This window comes from Elephas maximus, chromosome 25 (assembly GCF_024166365.1).
Source record: "Elephas maximus indicus isolate mEleMax1 chromosome 25, mEleMax1 primary haplotype, whole genome shotgun sequence".
NCBI classification, from domain to species: Eukaryota; Metazoa; Chordata; class Mammalia; order Proboscidea; family Elephantidae; genus Elephas; species Elephas maximus.
This window is the reverse complement of record NC_064843.1, coordinates 62,855,663-62,876,558: the sequence shown is the minus strand read 5'-3', so window position 1 is coordinate 62,876,558 and position 20,896 is coordinate 62,855,663. Positions and strand designations below refer to the sequence as shown.

The window sequence follows — 20,896 nt, the reverse complement described above, 5'->3', positions numbered from 1 at the left end:
TCTGGGGCTGAGGAAACTCTCCTCACCCTCACAAAGCAGAATAAATCCTCCTTTTAGGAAGGCTTCTCCAAGGTAGACCAGTAGGCTGCCACATATTAAAACCAAGCTTTGTCCCCAACAAGCAGAGACCTTGCATCCTCCCCAGATGTCTTTAGAATACTTGCCTAGAGTTACAAATTCCAAAGGCAGTAATACAACCAGTCTCATTCTCTGGCCCCAGTACAAGTGACTTAGTCATTAACAGTAAACAAGATTGGATGACCAGTCTTACTAATAACCAAAACCCTGAACCATGGCAACCCCATGGAGACTCATGGTGACCCCATTTGTGTCACAATAGAACTGTGCTTCATAGGGTTTTCAATGGCTGATTTTTTTGGAAGTAGATCACCAGGCCATTCTTCCAAGGTGCCTCTGGGTGAAGACAGAGAGGGAGAGAAGACTGATATATTCTTATTTTATTTACAGTGATAAAGAGTTCCTAAAATCAAACTGAGGTTCTCAGCAAGGCCAAGATGGCTGATGACTAGGCTCTCAGTAAAAGGTTAATCCAGGTCACTCCGAGTAAGCAGGGGAGAGAGACAGAAAGAAAAGTAACGTATGTGCTCAGAATGTTCCAGGAAGCATGTGAAGCAAAAGTGATGTCCTCAGAAAGAATGTCTTGCACAGATGGTCTTCTGGAAGGAGATAAGATTAACTGATAAGAAGAAAGAACTGTTTTGGAAACATTTACGAAATTAGTCATGCCTAACTTTGTGTATAATAACTCAACTTTGTCTCCAGAAAGAGCATTTTGAAAATTCTTCCTGAATGCTGCCCCATTCAAATCATTGTATTCCCTCAATGCACCTATAGGTTATAATCCATTATTGTCATTATTTATCTTGATGTCAGATTGCCCTAAATTTGGTCAGTGGGAGCCCCTTCAAGCAGGTGTCTGCATCCTTTTGATCTGCTTCTATCATTGCTCGTCTTGAACTATCCCTGCCCCAGGGCTGGAATCAGTCACTTCTCCAAGGTTCGCTGTAAGCCTAAAGGTCCTGAAAGGGAAATAGATCTAGTACAGAACCAGAGCTATCCATGTTTAAAGCTCTTGAAAGTGCTCCAAATGCTCCCATCTTGCTGTAATAAAACTTTTTCTTCAATACTAATGTTCCATATAAAATTAAATATGTACCTTGTTTAATTTTGTTTCTCAATTGTTTGTAGTATGACACTGTAAAATGATTATTTGTCTATTAAAAGAGACTTTGATGAACTTTTTATGTTTAAATGTCTTCTGGAATTTAGTATAGATTTGTTTTTGTGTAAAATGAGTAATTTTAGCCACATTACAGCGTGAGTGAGCCTTGGTGGCACAGTGGTTAAGAGCTATGGCTGCTAACTAAAGGGTTGGCAGTTCAAAACTAGCAGCCACTCCTTGGAAACCCTATGGGGCAGTTCTACTCCGCCCTATGGGCTCCATATGCGTTGGAATTGACTCGACAACAACGGTTTGGTTTTTTTGGTTTAAGCTTTTACGAGTCGATCTGGATACCTACCTAGCCATCATGTATAATATTGTATGGAAAAATGTTTCTGAGAGTAAAACAACCAATTTATAAACGGACTTTTGACGGAGAGGTTTATCGGAAGATGAGTTCAAAAGGCAGCTGCACTAGTCATTGAACTTTATATTCTTCTTTACTCCTGAAATTATTTTGCTTCTATTCATCTATAATTACCTTTAAATGGAAAACAACTCAAAGCTCAACTCTAACAATTGAAAAATTGTAAAGTGTAATTTTAGCACAGACTAGGGACTTGTATTCTTTCCATCTTCAACCAGGAGTCAGTTCAGTAAGTACTTGTTAAATGAACAGGAGGGAGAAAAGGGTTTGCTACCACATCACATGGTTTGGAGAAAAGGTTTGCCCACATTGTAAGGATATGCACAGAAAACAAGGCGAGAGGGTAGTTAGGCGATACTGGTGGTTCTCAGAGTATATAGCACCTGGACCAGCAGTAACAGTATCCTCTGAGAACTTGTAAGAAATGCAAATTCTCAGGCTCTAGCCCAAGCCCTTCAGGGGATTCAGATATCACTGTAGTTTGGGAACTTTTGCTTTAAGAAGAGTGAGGGGTCCAACAGCCTGACAGCAGACAGTCAGGAGCAGGAAAAGGAGAGTTTCTTATCCTCTCGGGTGGCAGTGTTTCCCACATAATCCCAGGTCTGCCCATGGCTGAGTGTTCAGGTGAACCAGAACCTACAGGAAAAAACACCAAGTAGAGAGGCGCCTATGTTCACCAGAAATCCACAGTGAGAAACCCACATTTGACTGTGAGAGCAAAGATGTTTGTATACATGTTGTCTACAATGGTTTCCCAGTCTACACGGGATTCTCTGTTCTCAGAGTGGTCTTCTCAGGATGTTGTTTTTCTCCTCGTAGGGTCTCATCTGACAAGGTAAGGATGTGGAGAATCCAATGTAAATAGTTGTGGGAAGTCTTGGCAAACATCCTTGTGGGGAAAGAGTTGGGGGCCAAGGGCTTAGGGATGCTGAGCGGGTGCAAAGGGAGCAGGAGCTTCTCCCAGATTTTGGTGTCTGCCTTGGACAGGCCAGGGAGCAGCTCTCCACCCCTGCCATGGCATGTGGCCACATCAGCTTCCACTGTAACCACTAGGGGTGGGGGAAGATGGCTATAATCTCAAGCTGAAGCTACAGTAACATTTGATATCTATTTTAAAGTCTCAGGATAAAACTTTTTGATACCCTAGAAAAGGAACTGGTTGTGTTCAGCAGAAGGAATGCCAAGTTAGAATGAATGGAAGGGTCGGGAGTGGTCCCGGACAAGCCTTGTAAATAAGTTATGCAAACAAGGGACCTGGTGTGCAGCAATTCCACGTCATCTAGTCTCCAGAAAAAGAGGATTGAAGTGGTTTAAAACCTTAGTCTTCTTCAGGAAATCATAAATTCAGGAGCTGTGACTAATGGCTTTTTTGACCAGGCCAGCACGAGCAGTATAAAAACCCAACTGCCTGGTATTTAATGATGAGCTCAGACCAAGATGCCCTTCAAGGGAAAACCTCTGCATCTCTTTGCTGCTCACTGCAGTGTCGTGTTGAGAGTCCTACTGGGCTGAGAGGCTCTTCAAGAATCTCAAGTTCACTCAGCAGGGATGATATTGACCTTCGTTCTTAATCAATGGTTCTTCCCCTGAGGCCACCTGGAAGATTGGACTGCAATCTGTCCTTTTGCCTTAGTTTCTCTCTTCAAAATTCCTTCCCATCTTTTGCAGAGCTCTTTTCTCGGGTAGAAATCAGTAAACATTTACACTTGACTCCCCCGGTCCTGGTTATAGCCCTGGAGTTTCTCCAGTATTCTGTTTCTCACTGTTTCCTAGGGAAGGGATTGTGGAGGAGTGTAACTGGCTAACTCAAGGGTCAGGGAATGGTTTCTCTCCACCCAGGGCATGACACTTGGAGGAAAGGAACTTAAAACCTTAAAGGACTGAGAGCATGAGTAAGCCTTTGAAAGTCCTTGTAAATGTTTTTACTTTTATTAATAAAATAATGTCACCACCCCCCCACCATTCCCCCCATGTGCTGTAAAGTTCACTAGAAACCTTCAGGATCTTTCCATGCAAAATCAATAAGAAGCTTGTGAATCTATTTGGCTTTGGGGCAGATAATGTGCAAACCAAGAAGAATTATGTGTGTGTGTATGCTTGGTTCTTCATAAAAATATATATATACATATTTTTTAATGCCATGATGAGGGTTTATAGACTCCCATATTCTGTACTCCTCTATGTCTTGGAATCATCCTACCATCTTTTTCTACCGACAGAGGCAGGAAAGCCCTGCATTTACTTTATCTCTTGAGACCACACTGCAGAAACCATTTTACTCTCTTCTCTTCCCATCTTCTAGGTCTCACTCTTTCTAAGCAACTCCCTCCAGAGGGAGTCATCTCTACTCAGAAAAGGTATGCTGACATCAAAATGAAGGAGCTGAACTTTCTCATAAGGGAAATATGCAGCTTGAGATTACTATACAGAGAAATAAATGATTGGCCAAGAAATAAAATAAGAACATGGATATGACCCATGAAGAAGCAATATACCAAATTGTTTGTACTCTAGTTGTCAAGGATTTCATTTTACTTGCATCCACAATCAACACCCACGGAAGTAGCAGTCAAGATATCAAATGACACATTGCATTGGGTAAATCTGCTGCAAAAGATCTCTTTAAAGTGTTGAAAACCAAAGATGTCACCTTGAAAACTAAGGTGGGCCTTACCCAAGCCATGGTGTTTTCAATTGCCTCATATGCCTGTGAAAGCTGGATGATGAATAAGAAAGACTGAAGACGAATTGATGCCTTTGAATCATGATGTTGGAGAAAAATATTGAATACACCATGGACTGCCAAAAGAATGAACAAATCTGTCTCGGAAGAAGTATGATGAGAACGCTCCTTAGAGGCAAGGATGGTGAGACTATGTCTCACGTACTTTGGACACGTTCTCTGGAGGGATCAGTCCCTGGTGAAGGACATCATGCTTGGTAAAGTAGAGGGTCAGCGAAAAAGAGAAAGACGCTCCATGAGATGGACTGACAGTAGCTGCAACAATGGGCTTAACCATAACGATTGTGAGGATGTTGCAGGACCAGGCAGTGTTTCGTTCCGTTGTATATAGGGTCGCTATGAGTTGGAACTGACCCACAACCCCTAACAACAACAACTAGGGTTTATATATGACCATAAATGAAAATGTTGCTATTATTGCTGCTGTTAGCTGCTGTTGAGTTGGCCCCCAGCTCACGGTGACTCCATGAGCAGTGGAACGAAATGCTTCCCAGTCCTGCACTATTCCCATGATTGATTGCAGATTGGGCTATGTGATACACAGAGTTTTCGTTGCCTGATTTTTGGAAGTATGTTGCCAGGCTTTTCTCTTTTGTCTGTCTTTAGTCTGGAAGCTCCACTGAAACCTGTTCAACATGAGAGCAACACACAAGTCTTCACTGACAGACAGGTGGCAGCTGCTCCTGAGGTGCACTGACCTGAACTGAACCTGGGTCTCCTGCATGGAAGGCAAGAACTCTACCACTAAACCACCACCGCCCGTATAAATGAAAGTAATATATGTTTTTTTTTTAATATATGTGAAGGCAGCTTACCTAAAAAGGACAAGTTTAGAATAGTGTTACCTCAGATTAATAATGGCTCCTACTTGAAACTTAGAACCTGTGAAGTAGGTAGAATGAGGTTATTCCCAATTCAGAAAAGAGCAAAGAGGTGTACCGGTAATAACCACATCCTGAGTTCCAGTTAGGATCTTTTTCTTTAGTGAAATGCCTTTCAAGAATTCTTCATGTCCGTAACAACCAAATGCAATGAGTAAGCCTTAAGTGACTCCTGGATTAAAAAAAAAATGTGATAAAAGAAAATTTTGGGCACAAATAGAGAAATTTGAATATGGGCCGTATATTGGATGACTATTGAATTAATGTTAATTTCCTTAAATGTGATTGATAGTAGTATTGTGATTAGGTAGGAGGCAACCTTATTCTTTGGAAATGGCGGCTGCAGGATTTAGGCCATCAAGAAAGAAGGAACCATAAGAAAGGCGAGTCAAGGTGACAGAGGACTTAACTCGTCTGCTCAGGACCCAACTCTGCCAGATGAAAAACATGCAGGCTTGCATACCTATTGCTGCATAATAAAACCAACTCAAAACAGAGTGGCTTAAAACAGCAATTGCTTATTTGCTCCCAACTCTGCAATTTGGGCAGAGCAGCTCATCTCTGGTTCATACAACATGACCCACGGTGCTCAAACAGCTGGAGGCTGAATGGAGTAAGTTGACTTTAGTTCTACGACTGATGCCTCAGTCCTTAATGTTGGCTGGATTTCTCAAATGTCCTCTCTATCTGAATACCTTGGGCTTTCTCACAGCATGTGGTCTCAAAGTAGCAATGACAGCTCTATGTTTCACATAGTCCGATCCGCAATCAATCATGGGAATAGTGCAGGACTGGGTAGCGTTTTGTTCCATTGTGCTGGGTTCCCCTGGATAGCAAAAGTGGGAGCTGCCTGTCTTAGGCTGAGTTCTCTAGAGTATACACACACACACACACACATATATATATAGAGAGAGAGAGAGACAGAGATTTATTTCAAGGAAATGGCTCACATGGTTGTAGAGGCTGACAAGTCCAAAGTCCGTGGAACAGGCATCCGGCTGGAGGCTTCTCCTGACTCACGTAGCTGCAGGGGATCACGAACTCAAGATCATCAAGTAAGACAGCAGGCTTCTGGATCACAGGCTGTGAAGGCTGATGGATCTCATGTCCCAAGAATCAGAGGTCAGATGATGATGAGGCAGATGCAGGATCCAGAGCAAACAAACGAGCTTTGCCAGAACGTCCATATATATATATATATATATATATATATATATATATATATATATATATATATATTGGATGCAGGTCACACCTCCAAGAAACTCCCCTTACGACTGTCTGGCTGATCATGTCAGATCACATTGTGGAGGATGACTACATCATTATATAATGCCAAACCACTAAGAATCATGGCCTAGCCAAGTTGACACACAACCTTAATCATCACAGTCCACTCCTTGTCAACTTGGCACCTATACACGTCTCCTTAAACCATACACAATCTCTAAAGACAATTAAAAATTCATACTTGCACCTGATATGATACAACTAACATGTGTACAACCAAAAACACACTAGCCTCATTTACATTTTGTATTTCATAAGTGAAGAAAACAAAAATTTTTGATACACACATAAGGAAGAAATATTTATAACAATTACAGTCCTCATTTCTGCAATTGGTCACACGATCATAACTGTGACCTACTACTTTCTTCCACTACCCATTCCATACTCTCTTTACTCTCAGCTGGTCATGATTCTTTGCCTGGTGGGGTGATCCAAACCTTCATTCTTGAAGGTTCCTGAAGGGTCTGGGCCCTTAATAATCATGTCAGAATTGAGTTGCTGTACTTTTTCATTGACTTTGATCACAGGGCATGGCAGTACTAAGAGACTCCCTCCCTCCCTAAGGGATCTCCTGTATTACAGTCATAACCTCCTTTACCTTCATTATGCAACACCAATCCAATTTCTGCTTGGTAGTCGGGATAAATCATGCCAGCTAATATGCTAACCCCCTTCTTTGCCTGTTGATCCAGAGGCATGAGGAACCCAAAGTGACCAAGTGGCATTCTTAACTTCCAGTTCAATGGAATCTCTGTTGTGTCTCCAGGTGGGGGCATTCCTCTAGACCTGTAGACCCACAGAACAAAGAGTCACGGGGACAGGAAACAAAAACCTTGTGAGTGAGTCACTAGGGGTAATGGTGACTAGTGCTACTCCTATTTCCACCCCTTGATTCCTGGAACCAAGAATCCTGGCTATGGGAGAAACAGAGCCAAATATTGGATGCTGGTTTAGAACATATACAGCCTCCCAGAGAACACTGCCCCAACCCTGAAAAGTATCACCACCTAGCTGGCACTGTAATTGTGCCTTTATGGGGCTATTCCATCATTCCATGAAGCCAGCTGCTTCAGGATAATGGGGAACATAAGACCAGTGAATTCCATGATCATGGGCTCACTGCCACACTTCATTTGCTGTGAAGGGAGTCCCTTGATCCAAGGCAATGCCGTGTGGGATACCATGACAGTGAATAAGGCATTCTGTGAGTCCACAGATGGTAGTTGTGGCAGAGACATTGCATGCAGGGAAGGCAAATCCCTATCTTGATTAAGTATCTACCCCAGTAGAATGAAATGCTGCCCTTTCCATGATGGAAGTGGTCCAATGTAATCAACCTGCCACCCGGTGCTGGCTGATAGCCTCAAGGAATGGTGCTATATTGGGGACTTGGTCTCTGCTGCTGGCAGATTGGGCACTCAGCAGTGGCTGTAGCCAAGTTGGTCTTGGCAAGTGGAAGTCCATGTTGCTGAGCCCATGCCTAACCTCCATCCCTGACGCCATGACCACTTTGTTCATGAGCCCACGAGGCAATGATAGGAGTGGCTGGGGAAAGAGGATGACTGGTTTCCACAGAATGCGTCATCCTATCCACTTGATTTAGTGTAGGCCACCATGTAATCCATGCTTCAGTGAACCAAAGGAATAAACAATTGGATCCTTTCCTAACCTCTTGAGCTGAAACATTGAATGAAGAATCTGCTCAGTGGGGCCATATCAATAAACTCAGATTTATCCAACTTTATGTTCCTTGCACTATTTTTCCACATCCTTAATAGCCATTCTCACACATATTCCCCAGGTTTCTGTTTGTACATATTACAAAAGTCAAGCAGTTCTTTTGGAGTGTAGCGTACCTCTTCCTGGGTCACACTATGTACTTCACCTTTTGGGTCACACTGGGACTTAAGTCTAGTTATGGGTCTAGAAGCAAAAAAGGGTGGTGGCGGTGGATCCTGGGAATATTCAGCAATGTCTCCTAAGGTGATTACCCCAGGCAATGCCCCAGGCAATAACTCAGGCACCACCCCAGGTGATGACTCAGACAGAGGCTCTCAGACACAGCTGGGTTAATCTCACTAGATGGGGGTAGAAGGGAATAATGGTTTTACTGGGGAGGATAGCTTAGCAGACAAAGATGGAGTAATCTCTTCAGATGGGAGTAAGAGAACTGATGGTTCTGTTGGCAGGATTCAACAGAATTTAGGAGTTCAATGTCCCCAGCTTCCTGATTACCTGCCCATATGTCCGTATCCCAAGTTTCAGGCTCCCATTTCTTCCCAACCAATGCCCTCACTTTAACTTCAGACCCCACTCAAGGTTGAGAATTCAGTTGACATTGTAATTCAGCCATTCTTATGATAAGACTCTGGGTTTGGTTTTCAGAAATATCAGCTATGTTACTACAAGAAACGAGGCTTTCTTTCAGGGCACGAGTGGCAACTTTGAGGTCTTTTATGTGGCACTTGAGCTGTGACTCTGAAGCCCTGAGCTCACCTCTTTCTTTCACTTTGTCTAGCAAAAGTAGGACCAAGCAACCAGCTTCCCTGTACTTTTCATTCTGACAAAACTGTATAAAAGCATCAAACATGCGATCACGCAGAGCCTCACTTCTCACCAATACTTGATATATTGGTGGTGATATTTTGTTTGTATTAATACTGCCACCTCACACCATGGATTAGCAGCACCCTCTTTACTACTGGAGGCAGAGTCATAAATGCCTTTAAGGCTAGTCAGACTTGAGAACCAATTTAGAAAACTCATCCTTACAATTTTGATTCTCTAGAACTGCTCTTGGTACCAAATGTCTTAGGGTGGGTTCTCTAGAGAAGCGAAACCAGTGAAGTATGATCATTAAGGTTGTGCGTCAACTTGTCTGGGCCATGATTCTCAGTGGTTTGGCACTTATGTAATGATATAGTTTGGCAGTTATATAATGATGTAATTTGGCAGTTGTGTAATGATGTAGTCATCCTAGTCATCCTCCATGATGTGATCTGATGTGATCAATCAGTCAGCTGTAAGAGGAATTTCCTTTGGGCTGTGGCCTACATCATATATATAAAAAAAAACCCAAAAAACCCAAACCCATTGCCATCAAGTCGATTCCAACTCATGGTGACCCTATAGGACAGAGTATAATTGCCCCATAGAGTTTCCAAGAAACGCCTGGTGGATTTGAACTGCTGACCTTTTGGTTAGCAGCTGTAGCACTTAACCACTATGCCACCTGGGTTTTATATACATATATATATATATATATATATATATATACAGAGAGAGAGATTTATTTCAAGGAAATAGCTCACATGTTTGTATAGGCAAGTCCCAGATTCATGGGTCAGGTGTCAGGCTGGAGGCTTCTCGGCTTCTTGTGACTCGTGTAGCTGCAGAGGCTGATGAACCCAAGACTGGCTGGTCAGACAGCAGGCTGCTGGTACACAGGCTGCAGAGGCTGAAAAATTCAAGACTGGCAGATAAGATGGCAGGCTGCTGGCTCACAGGCCGTGGAGGCCGACAAATCCCAATACTGGCAGATAATACAGCAGGCTGCTGCCTCGAGTCCCAAGAGCTGGAGGTCTGATGAAGACAAGGCAGATGTAGGATCCAGAGCAAGCGAGCTTTGCCAGAACATCCATACACACACACATACACATATACATACCCAAACCAAACCCGTTGCCATTAAGTCGATTCTGACTCATAGTGACCCTGTAGGACAGAGTAGAACTGCCCCATAGAGTTTCCAAGTAGCACCTGGTGGATTCAAACTGCAAGTTTTTTGGTTAGCAGCCGTAGCTCTTAACAACTATGCCACCAGGGTTTCTATCTATTTATATATCTTGCATGCATACCACAGCCCCAAGGAACTCCCCTTACAACTGATTGGCTGATCATATTAGATCACATCATGGAGGATGACTATATCATTACACAGCTGCCAAATTACATCACTACATAACTGCCAAACTACATCATTAGGTAGCTGCCAAACTACTGAGAAACATGGCCCAGCCAAGTTGACACACAACCTTAATGATCACACTGCCAGGTCTTCATGAGGCTTAGGTCTAGAACTGACATTGCGTCTATTCTGCTGCAGGTCACAGGGCTAGGCCAGATTCAAAGGGTGAGGACTATACAGAGCCTTGAATACCAGGAGGAGAGGTTCATTGGGGGCCACTAAAGGGGCAGTTTACCATATGTGTGCGGGGGGAGAGCTGTAACCAACGGACATTTCCCGTGCTTCAGCAACCACAGGCGCAGGATACTCAGAAGTGACTGTGTTTCAAAATCCCTCAATTCCCTGGCCACATCAGGGCTCCTGGGCTGAAAGGCAGTGACCGCAACAGTGCACTCCAAACTGCTTCACGAACGAAGCAGGGAAACGAGGGCTTCCTTACTGCAGGGAAGTCTTTTTATCTGAGGCTTTAAGACATGGAGGATAAGCTTTTCATTGGGCCATAGTCCTGACTTTTCAGCTGTGTCCTCAGTGCCACCACAGCAGCTGTCCCGACTCTCAGGACGTATGTTGGTAGTCTCTCTTCTGCCATATCCTCCCATGGGGACTTGGTGATGGTCAGCATCACCATGGGGTCAGAACGTGAGTCTTTGGGGTCTAATATGGTCTCCCTCGGTAGAAGCAAATTACGGTTGCTCACTTGCTTCCTAAAATGGTTACCTGCTACACATTTCCCTTAGCACAGCAGTGGCCCATGATCAGAATGACTGAACCCCCACTTGTCGACTTGCTGGACTCTTACTGGTGTTTTGTGACTCAACCCAAAGGTTATCTCCTTAAAGCCTAGAAGGACCCACTCGTAGGCAGTGTATCTAATCCTTTACGTGTTTCCGTGAAAAACAAATAATACTGCTAACTAATATTTATTGGGTGCTTATTACGTGTATGATGTTGTGTTAAGGTTTGCTTGACTCTCGAACCTGGATGATTAGCCACCGCATGGCTCTGCCTCTCTGGGGATGTTCCTCCGTCAATATTTAGCACACAGCATTGTGTGGCAAAGACCTCCAGTTTTCCCCTTTTCCTGACAACCAGGGCTTTGAAAGGATTCATTCTGGTTCAAACCCCTGCTGAGAATTTGCATTTCCACCCCAGATATACTGAATCAGAATCTACATTTTAACAAGATCCCCAGGTATAACTTCCTGGGAACTTGTTAGAAATGCAATTTCTCAGCAGGGATTCGAAGGTGGGGGAAGGGGCAGAAGAAACTGATTTGAAGCCTTGCTGGGAACATAGCTTCCGAGCTGGAGGTTGTTTCCTAACCTACTGGATGACTACCTAAGGGTGTACCTAAGTTCTCACCAATGGAATGTGAGAAATTCCCACGCCACTTCTCAAAAGGAAATCCCTTTTGCTGGACTTCCACTCTTTCCTCCAGTGCCTGCACCCAAGCTTGGCCATGCAGACAATGATGATGCCCTAGGGATGGTGGAGGAACAAAATGGAAGGGACCCGGGTTTCTGAACGGCTGTGTGGATGACAGCCATCTGCCAAACTCAGGGCTGACAATGAGTCAAATACCTTTCCGTATTCTCTAAGCCACAGTAGTTTTGGACCTATATGTTGCAGCAACTGAAACCTCACCCTAAATAATTTGCATTGAGATTATGTTCCCACTCCCTCCTCTGAGAAAAGTGCTTGAGGGCAGGGACCACCTCAAATTAATCTCCATATATTTGGCCTGGCAGAATGCCTGGGACCTAGCAAGTAAGAAAAAAAAAAAGAAATTTTTTTTTTTTTTACTCCAGAATAAATTCTCCTATTGAACAAATTGAAATCCTGCTGGTGTAGTGGATAAGTGCTATAGCTGCTAATCAAAAATTCGGCAGTTCAAATTCACCAGGCACTCCTTGGAAACTATGGGGAAGTTATACTCCATCCTACAGGGTTGCTATCAGTTGCAATTTACTTTATGGCAATGGGTTTTATTGAACAAATTGCTACTTCTTATTGCTGCTAAAATGCCTATGAGAAACGTCTGAGCACTGAGACTGGATGCAAGCATATCTGAAAAGGGGGAAAGAACATACCCTTGGCAAGAATTGAGTCCAGGACACTGGACCAGCAGCATTCTCGAGACTAGAGGGAGGGATGCGGTCTGATTTCAGTCACACAGTTGCCATAAGTGCGGTTGCAAGTGCTAGGAAAGCCTGGCCAGCTGGACCTACAAAGGCCATTCAGTGAACTACAATGGTGATTAAACCGCAAGATGCCACGGACTGACTTCTAGTTCTTTTCTCTAGCATGTTCCCTTGGTTGAGTAGCATCTGGCTTTAAATTTGGGACGGCAGGAGATGGCAGCTATACTGTCTATCAGTATCATCTGTCATCATCTTTGAGCTGCCAGCCTGACAGTTGGGGACAAGCAGGATCAAGTTGGCTGGCAGGACGTTTTACATCTAACGAGTTTGTGCACAATAATAGTATAATAATAAATAAGGCTCTAGAGGAACTTGGTTATCACTTGAATTCCAAAAGTGAGATATGGCCTTACCAGAAGCTCACAGAGCCATCTGTCATCAAATATTAGTCTTTGCGTCAGTGGCTGGACTGGCCCAAGGAAATGGAAAACATCAGTGGGTGAAGGCAAGTGACGACACTACATCGTTTAAAGAGGTTTAAGGGCGCTACCTTAAGGAGCCAGAGATTCCAATTTTGAAATAAATATATAAAACCATGACCAAAGGCAGTTAGACTCAAAATCTTGGCTGCTAAATGTTAATGAGTATTTCCATCAGATGAACTCAATTCTTGTCACTTGGGGTAAGTTCTTGAGTAATATAATTCTTATCTTATTTGCGGCTGGAATTTTTCAATCTTCTTTAATGGGTTTTTGCCCAGTTTGATGCATCAAAATCAGACTGTCACTGAAGCACTATGCTGGTGACACAACCACCAGTAAAAGGAATACTAAAAGTGGACAAAAGCTTGAGAACTGGATAAAAGCTGTTAGGATTTGCCATTGTTTGATCTCCTCATTTTTTGTTGAGGAAAAGCAGAAGGAAGCTGACAAAATGTCACAAATAGATAATTGGGGCCTAAATGAAGCTAATCAATCAATAGAACAACTAAATGCAGAGCCTTCATGGTAGTGGGAAAAGCCAGGGTGGACAGAGTGGTATGTTGACCACTTACAAAGGAAGTGCAATTAGAAAAGTAATTAACTGAAAAGTTCAAGGAGAGCTGTATTAGGCTGGGTTCTCCAGAGAACCAAACAAGTGAAGCGTGTGCGTACATATGTATCTCTCAGGGAAATGGCTCACGTGGTTCAAGAGGCTGGCACGTCTCAAGTCCATGGGTCAGGTATCAGCCTGGAGCCTTCTCCTGCTTCACGTAGCTGCAGGGGCTGATGAGCCCAAGATCGGCAGAAGAGACGGCAGATCGTCTTTTTCATTACCACCGTTCTAGTGGGTATGAGGTAGTACGTTGGTTTCCTAGGGCTGCCATAACAAAATACCACAAAGTGAGTAGCTTTAAAGAACAGAAATCTGTCTCACAATTCGGGAGGCTGGGAGTCTGAGACTAGAGTGTCAGCTGTGTCGATTCCTTCTGAAGATTTGAGAAAGAATCTGTTCCATGCCTCTCTCCTAGCTTCCGGTGGCCCAGGAGTTCCTTGGCTTGCTGATGCGCTGTCACATGGTGTCTTTCTTCTGTGTCTCTCCTCTTTTATCCGACACTTGTCATATAGAATTAGGACCCATCCTATCCCAGTATGACCTCATGTTAACATAACTGATAACATCTTCAAAGACCTATTTCCAAACAGGGTCACACCCACAGGTACAGGGATTAGGATTTTTAACATATCTTTTTGGGGGTATATAACTCAATCCATAGCAGCTAGTATCTCATTGTGGTTTTGATTTTCTTCTCTCTGACGGCTAAGGACACTGGTGGCCATTTGAATCAAAGGTAGTAATCTTTACAGAAGCAGGTTGCTACATCTTTCTCCCACAGAGTGGCTTGGGGGTTCGAACTGCGAAGCTTTCAGTTAGCAGCCGAGCACTTAACCACTGCACCACCTTCTGGATCCAAAAACAAACCAAACCCATTGCCACCGAATCAATTCTGACTCATAGTGACCCTTTAGGGCAGAGTAGAGCTGCCTCATAGGGTTTCCAAGGCCGTAATCCTTATAGAAGCAGACTGCCACATCTTTCTCCTATGCAGTGGCTAGTGGGTTTGAAGTCCTTTTAGTTAGCAGCTAAGAGCTTAACCATTGCTCCACCAGGGCTCCTTTATATTCTGGATACGAGTCCCTTATTAGATATATGATTTGCAACCATTTTCTCCCATTCTGTGGGCTGTCTTTTCACGTTCTTGATGCACAGAAGTTTTAATTTTGATGAAGTCTAATTTATTTTTTTCCTTTTTGTTGTTAGTGATTTTGGTTGTCACAGCTAAGAAACTACTGCCTAATACAAGGTCATAGAGATTTATGCCTACATTTCCTTGGAAGAGTTTTAGCTCTTACATTTAGGTCTTTGATCCATTCTGAGTTAATTTCTGTATACAGTATGACACAAAGGGCCAACTTCAATCTTCTGAATGTGACTATCCAGCTGTCCCGGCACCACCTGTTGAAAAGGCTATTCTTTCCCCATTGAATGGTCTTGGCACTCTTGTTGAAAATCATTTGACTATAACTGTGAGGGTTTATTTCTAGATTCTACACAGATCAATGGGATATTGAGTCAACTGAATCAATAATCAGTTGATCTATATATCTATTCTTGTACCAATACCACGTTGTTTTAATTACTGTAGCTTTGTAGTAAGTTTTCAAATAGGGAAGTGTGACTACTCCAACTGTGTTTTTTCTCTTTCAAGGTTGTTTTGGCTCTTCTGCTCCCTGGAATTTCGATGGGCACTGCATTCATCACCTTACTTTTTGATAACATGTAAAGTATATAGGGAGGTTCATATTCATGTCATGAAATTTCACTTAAACAGCAATGTGGTCCCAAGTTTTCACATTAAACTACAAAACTTAAAAAGATTTGCTTATTTTGGACCTCATATACGAACACAAGGTTTCAGTTTATATAAAGACTTTTTTTTATTTCCAACAGACATTACAGCTTATTAATCATAAAAATCATCAAAGTCATCAGTAGATGTGTTATGGTTTCTAGGACGTAAAGCAGCTTCAATTTCTGAGTTGCTGTCATCAGACTCACCCCAGAAGGCTGGAAGACAAAACCAGACAGCCATTTAACATCTCTGCACTCTGACTGGTTCAGCTTAATTGTTTATGAAACAGCACAGCAAGACCGGCCAATTGGAGCAGTGGCCTACAAGAGGCCGAGCAGGGACACCACGATGCACCTGCACAGATACATGCAGACTGCCCGGCAATACTGGACTAATGTACGTACTTCACAATGAGTTCAACGCACTGTTGTGGAAGGCACTCTGCAGAATACTTCTTTTTCTGTTCTGTTGCACCCAGCTCTTTACTTAGGATGGAGGACTTAAAATAACGGTAAACACGGAAGCAGGGGCAGCTGGGGTTTTTTCCCAGGCCTGACGCCAGCCACCTCATCTCAGCTGCTCCTCCATTTTTATCTCCCTTTTTCTTTACAAGAGCAGAGAGGAGAAGGTAGGAACATGGTGGGGGAATAAACAGTGATACTTACCCTGAGACAGGGACCTGGATACATGTCATTAGTTGGGAGATGACCCCAGAAATGATGCGGAGGAGACTGGGGAAAGTGACGCAGGAAAGAGAGGAGGCCAATAATGGTGTGTTATGGAGCAGGTGCTGGCAATGGACAACTGGAGCTCAATCCTGCTGGGGACCCTCACCCTCTAAGACTGTGTGGGCACATCTCAAATTGCCCCGGCAAAGGGTAAGGAAGTGCGGTTATTTATCCACCAGCTCCTGTCCCTTGCTGGTTGAGGGTTGTTTGGGGCCATCCCTGGCACTTTGGGCTGCCCTGTGAGGCTGAACATGCCCCTATGGCCAGAGAAAGCCTCAGGCAGAAGTACACAAAGAGCTAATATAGAAGGCTGTGGGCATATATGGGAACTGTGGCTGAGGTGATGTCCAGAGTGGCCTGACAGGATGTGGCGGGGACACGAAGAGCATCTGCTACACTGACAATCTACTAACATTGACTACTAACATCCACATAGCTCGACCTTCCAGCTCTGTGCTGCCTTCTTACACGTGACCCCATTTATTCCTTGTACCACCCTGGTAAGGTAAGTATTAATATCTCCATTTTACTGCACAAACTGAGGCTTAGGGAAGTTAAGTAACCAGCCACATCCACAGTGTTAGTGCATGGCCAAGCCAGGAGGCCCACTCAGGTCATCTGACTCAAACCCATGCCCTCAACTACAACCCACTGGGGATGGGTTTGAAGGAGACAGGAGTAGAGAGAGTCCATGCTCGGCTAGGGACATGCCGCAGTGTTTCTATGGAAGGAGGGAGCCTCCTATGAACTGAGCCTTGATGGATAAGGAGGAGCTCACTGAGCAAAGCAGAAGGAACAGAACTTCTCAGAGAAGGGACAGCACGAGCAAAGGCACAGTGGTAGGTGTATCTGGAGAAAGCTGGTTGTGGCTAGACCCAAAGAGGGCAGGACCTGGAAAGTAGGGATGGGGCCAAACCATGAATGGAACATTTGGACTCTATCTTTCAGGTAGTGGGGAGGCATAGGCAATTCTCAAGTAGGAAGGTAAGATGGTTGAGTCAGGGTGCAGGTGCTGGTGGCCAGGTGGAGGATACCCAGAAGTTGAGAAAGTGCTGGATGTGAGGACAAGAGTCTACTGCAAGAGCCCTGTCGTGTCACGAGCAGTGGGTATTAGCAGTAAGAGTGGGGAGAGAGGCAAAAAACATTCTGTAGGTAGAATAAACTGGTCTTGGTAATCAATCAGATGTGGAGTCAGGATCCCCTGCGACTTCATACCTGAAACTAAAATGCCAAGTACCTGTGGCCTGTTGCACACATGTGTACTTGGGTCACAGACCCCGCTTACTGGTGATGATATCTCAAGAAGCCAGGAAGCTGAGCCCCTCAGAGACTAAGATTGCCCCAGAGAGCCACAAGAGCTGCTTTAACAGATGAGTTGTTGGAGACAACAAACAAACGTCTCCAACAACTCATCTGTTAAAGTATAAAATGAAAATCTGGTCTCCAATTATTTCCCTTACCTTTAGATTTTAAGTTGGTAGTTGGTTTGCTTTCATCCTCATGCCTGTAAAATAAAGAAATGGCCTCAGTCCTGGAGAAAAAATGAAAATCAGACTAACATTTTCACAACGAGCACATGAGAGATGGAGCACATGTTGTCCACTAAAAGCCCGGCAACTTTACATTCATCCTCCAAGTTTTAAAGTCAAAAGATGTCAGGACCTGCGTTGGTGTGAGGGTGTCCCTGCCTGACAGCGCCACCACTGGCCCCATGTGCACCCGCCCCGACAGCTGTGTGGGGGACGCAGCCAGCGCTCAGCACCCGGCTCCTCCATGAGTCCCCGTGCACTGGGCTGCTGCCAGAAAACAGTCACTGGGGCATGGAGGGGGAGGACCCGTTTCATTTAACAATCCTCTGAACACCACTAAAGTACAATGCTTTAGCACTTTTAGACAAGTTAAAAGTGAAATATCTTAAGTAGGGAATTCAAGACGTTAGAATGCAAGGATGAGAATGTTGGCTAGTAGACAGGTTTTCCGAGTGGGCCCTTTCAGGAGTTCTGCAATTGTAAAGAGATTGAAAGTGCCCTCTGGGAGCATCGTTCAAATTTTTTACTATACTTAAACTCTTTAAGGTTCACACTGAATGGTCAAAGGGAATATTTAAAAAGAAGATATTACATGTGGATGGCTTGATATTTTGGTGCGCTTTCTCAAGTTTCTGCCAAATATTAGCCTGCAGATGCCATGCTTCCAATGGCATGCCCCCTGTGCTGCCTGCACTGCCCTCCCCATGGGTCGGGACTCTGGTCCCCTGGATGCAGGTAAGTCTGTGAATTCATCATGTCTATCCTTTTTTTTTATCCTTTTGGGCCAAGTATGGTAAGATGTTTGTTTACCTGTATTTTATTGACTATGCAAAGGCATTTGACCATGGGATCATAAGAAATTATGGATGACATTGCGAAGAATAGGAATTCCAGAACACTTAATTGTGCTCATGTGGAACCTGTGCTCAGACCAAGAGGCAGGCAGGCAGTTCAAACAGGATAAGGGGATACTGCGTGGTTTAAAATTAGGAAGGTGTGTGTCAGCGTTGTATCCTTTCACCATACTTATGGAATCTACATGCTGAGCAAATAATCTGAGAAGCTGAACTATGTGAAGAAACAGGCGGCATCAAGATTGGAGGAAGACTCGTTAACAGCCTGTGTTATGCAGGTGACACAACCTTGCTTGCTGAGAGTGAAGAGGACTTGAAGCACTTACTGATAAAGATCAAAGACTACAGCCTTCAGTATGGATTACACCTCACCATAAGGAAAACAAAAATCCTCACAACTGGACCAATAAGCAATATCATGACAAATGGAGGAAAGATAGTTGTCAAGGATTTCATTTTACTTGGACCCACAATCAACACCCATGGAAGCAGCAGTCAGGAAATCAAATGATGCACTGTACTGCGTAAATCTGCTGCAAAAGACCTCTTTAAAGTGTTGAAAAGCAAAGATGTCACTTTGAGGACTAAGGTGCCCTGACCTGAGCCATGATATTTGCAATCACCTCATATGCATGTGAAAGATGGACAATGAATAAAGAAGACCGAAGAAGAATTGATGCCTTTGAATTATGGTGGTGGTGAAGAATACTGAATATACCATGGACTGCCAGAAGAACGAACAAGCCTGTCTTGGAAGGAGTACAGCCAGAGTGCTCCTCGGAAGCGAAGATGGTGAGACTTCATCTCACATATTTTGGATATGTTATTGGGAGGGACCAGTTTCTGGAGAAGGACATCATGCTTGGTAACGTAGAGGGTCAGCGAAAAAGAGGAAGATCCTTGATGAGATGGAGTGACACAGTTGCTACAACAATGGGCTTAAACATAGCAATGATTATGAGGATGGCGCAGGACTGGGCAATGCTTCGATCTGTTGTACAAAGGGTTGTTATGAGTCAGAACTGACTTGATGGCACCTAACAACAACAATGTGATAAACCTATGGCTTAAAAATCTGTCTTTGGCCATAACAGCAAAACAACAACCCATTGCTGTCGAGCCGATTCCAACTCACAGCGACCCTATAGGACAGAGCAGAACTGCCTCATGGGGTTCCCAAGGAGCGGCTGCCAGCCCTTTGGTTAGCAGCCAAGCTCTTAACCACTGTGCCACCAGGGCTCTTTGGCCACAGTTACTGTAATTTACATTTTATTTTAAACATTACTTTTTTCATTAAAATAAGCTCCACTAAGGTATCATTTTCTAGGCTCAGTATCTGTCAAGACCCCCTTTAAACTCAGCATGTTTATCTGCCATGATCAAGTCTTGGCCTGTGGTCATTTCTCCATGAGGATTGGAAGCCCCTCAGACCATCTGAAAGGGCCCCACCATTACTGACGGTCACAGAAGCTGAAGTAAGGTAGGCGTTAGTGTTGTCAGCCCACAAGAAATCATCTTACATAAAGTGCAAACATGTGTATGCATACACACACACACACACACACACAGATATCTACCCACCTCCCATTACAAGAGGACACTGGGCTACATACTGGGGGAAAGGTGGATTATCAAAAGGTTGCAGAAGTTGGGGAAAAAAGTGAGACTCCTGCTGGCTGGAGTGACTGACAGCATGGGAGTGGGCAAGCTGTGTGGCTGTAGATCCCTAAGGAAGCAGGGCACCCCTGGACTTTGCTTTGCAAGACAAAGGACTTCATAGGCTGGGACTGACAGGTAGCATGTGGTGCAATGGGGCGGTAGGAAGACCTTGATGTGAGCAAGGGCACAGAGGCTGATGTAACCTCAAGGCCTGGTCCCCAGAGCCCAGGCCACTTCTCTGAGCTCCAGAAACATGTCCAACTCCCACTTGGCTGCCTCCAAGTGCCTCAGAGTCCATATACCTATCCACCACCAAACTCATAATCTGCTCCCTCCAAGCGGGGTCCCTCCCCTGCCAAACCAAGTCCTCCCTCCTTTCTCAGCAAGTGGCACCCCATTCCCCCAGTCCCCTTCTCCACTCCTTGCCCCTCCCCCACCCAATCAGGCCATAGTCCTGCCAAGTTTACCTCCCAACATCCTTCACTATTTCTGTCAGTGCCGGCACCCACCCTAGTCAGTGCTACTGGCATCTCCTGCTGGATCTCTGCAACAGCCTCCCAACCAGTGGCCTCACATCCATCTTTCCTTACAGACCATT

At 44.2% G+C, this 20,896-nt stretch overlaps 1 protein-coding gene across 8 annotated transcripts in view; it reads right to left on the bottom strand.

The window, feature by feature from the left end:
* Nucleotides 1-6,782: 6,782 nt before the first annotated feature.
* The window catches only part of KIZ (kizuna centrosomal protein), a 172,486-nt gene continuing 158,372 nt past the window's right edge, over nt 6,783-20,896 (bottom strand). The window contains exons 14-16 of one of the 8 annotated variants that reach the window (XM_049870118.1): nt 17,717-17,760; nt 9,839-9,984; nt 6,783-7,313 (exon numbers count right to left, since the gene is read on the bottom strand). In XM_049870118.1, coding sequence (XP_049726075.1) covers nt 9,878-9,984; nt 17,717-17,760 — 151 coding nt within the window. In that variant the 3' untranslated portion in view covers nt 6,783-7,313; nt 9,839-9,877. Of the gene's footprint in view, nt 7,314-9,838; nt 9,985-15,579; nt 15,744-17,716; nt 17,761-20,896 lie in introns of those variants that run through there. The other 7 variants (XM_049870120.1, XM_049870128.1, XM_049870113.1 and 4 more) reach the window with 7 other exon arrangements.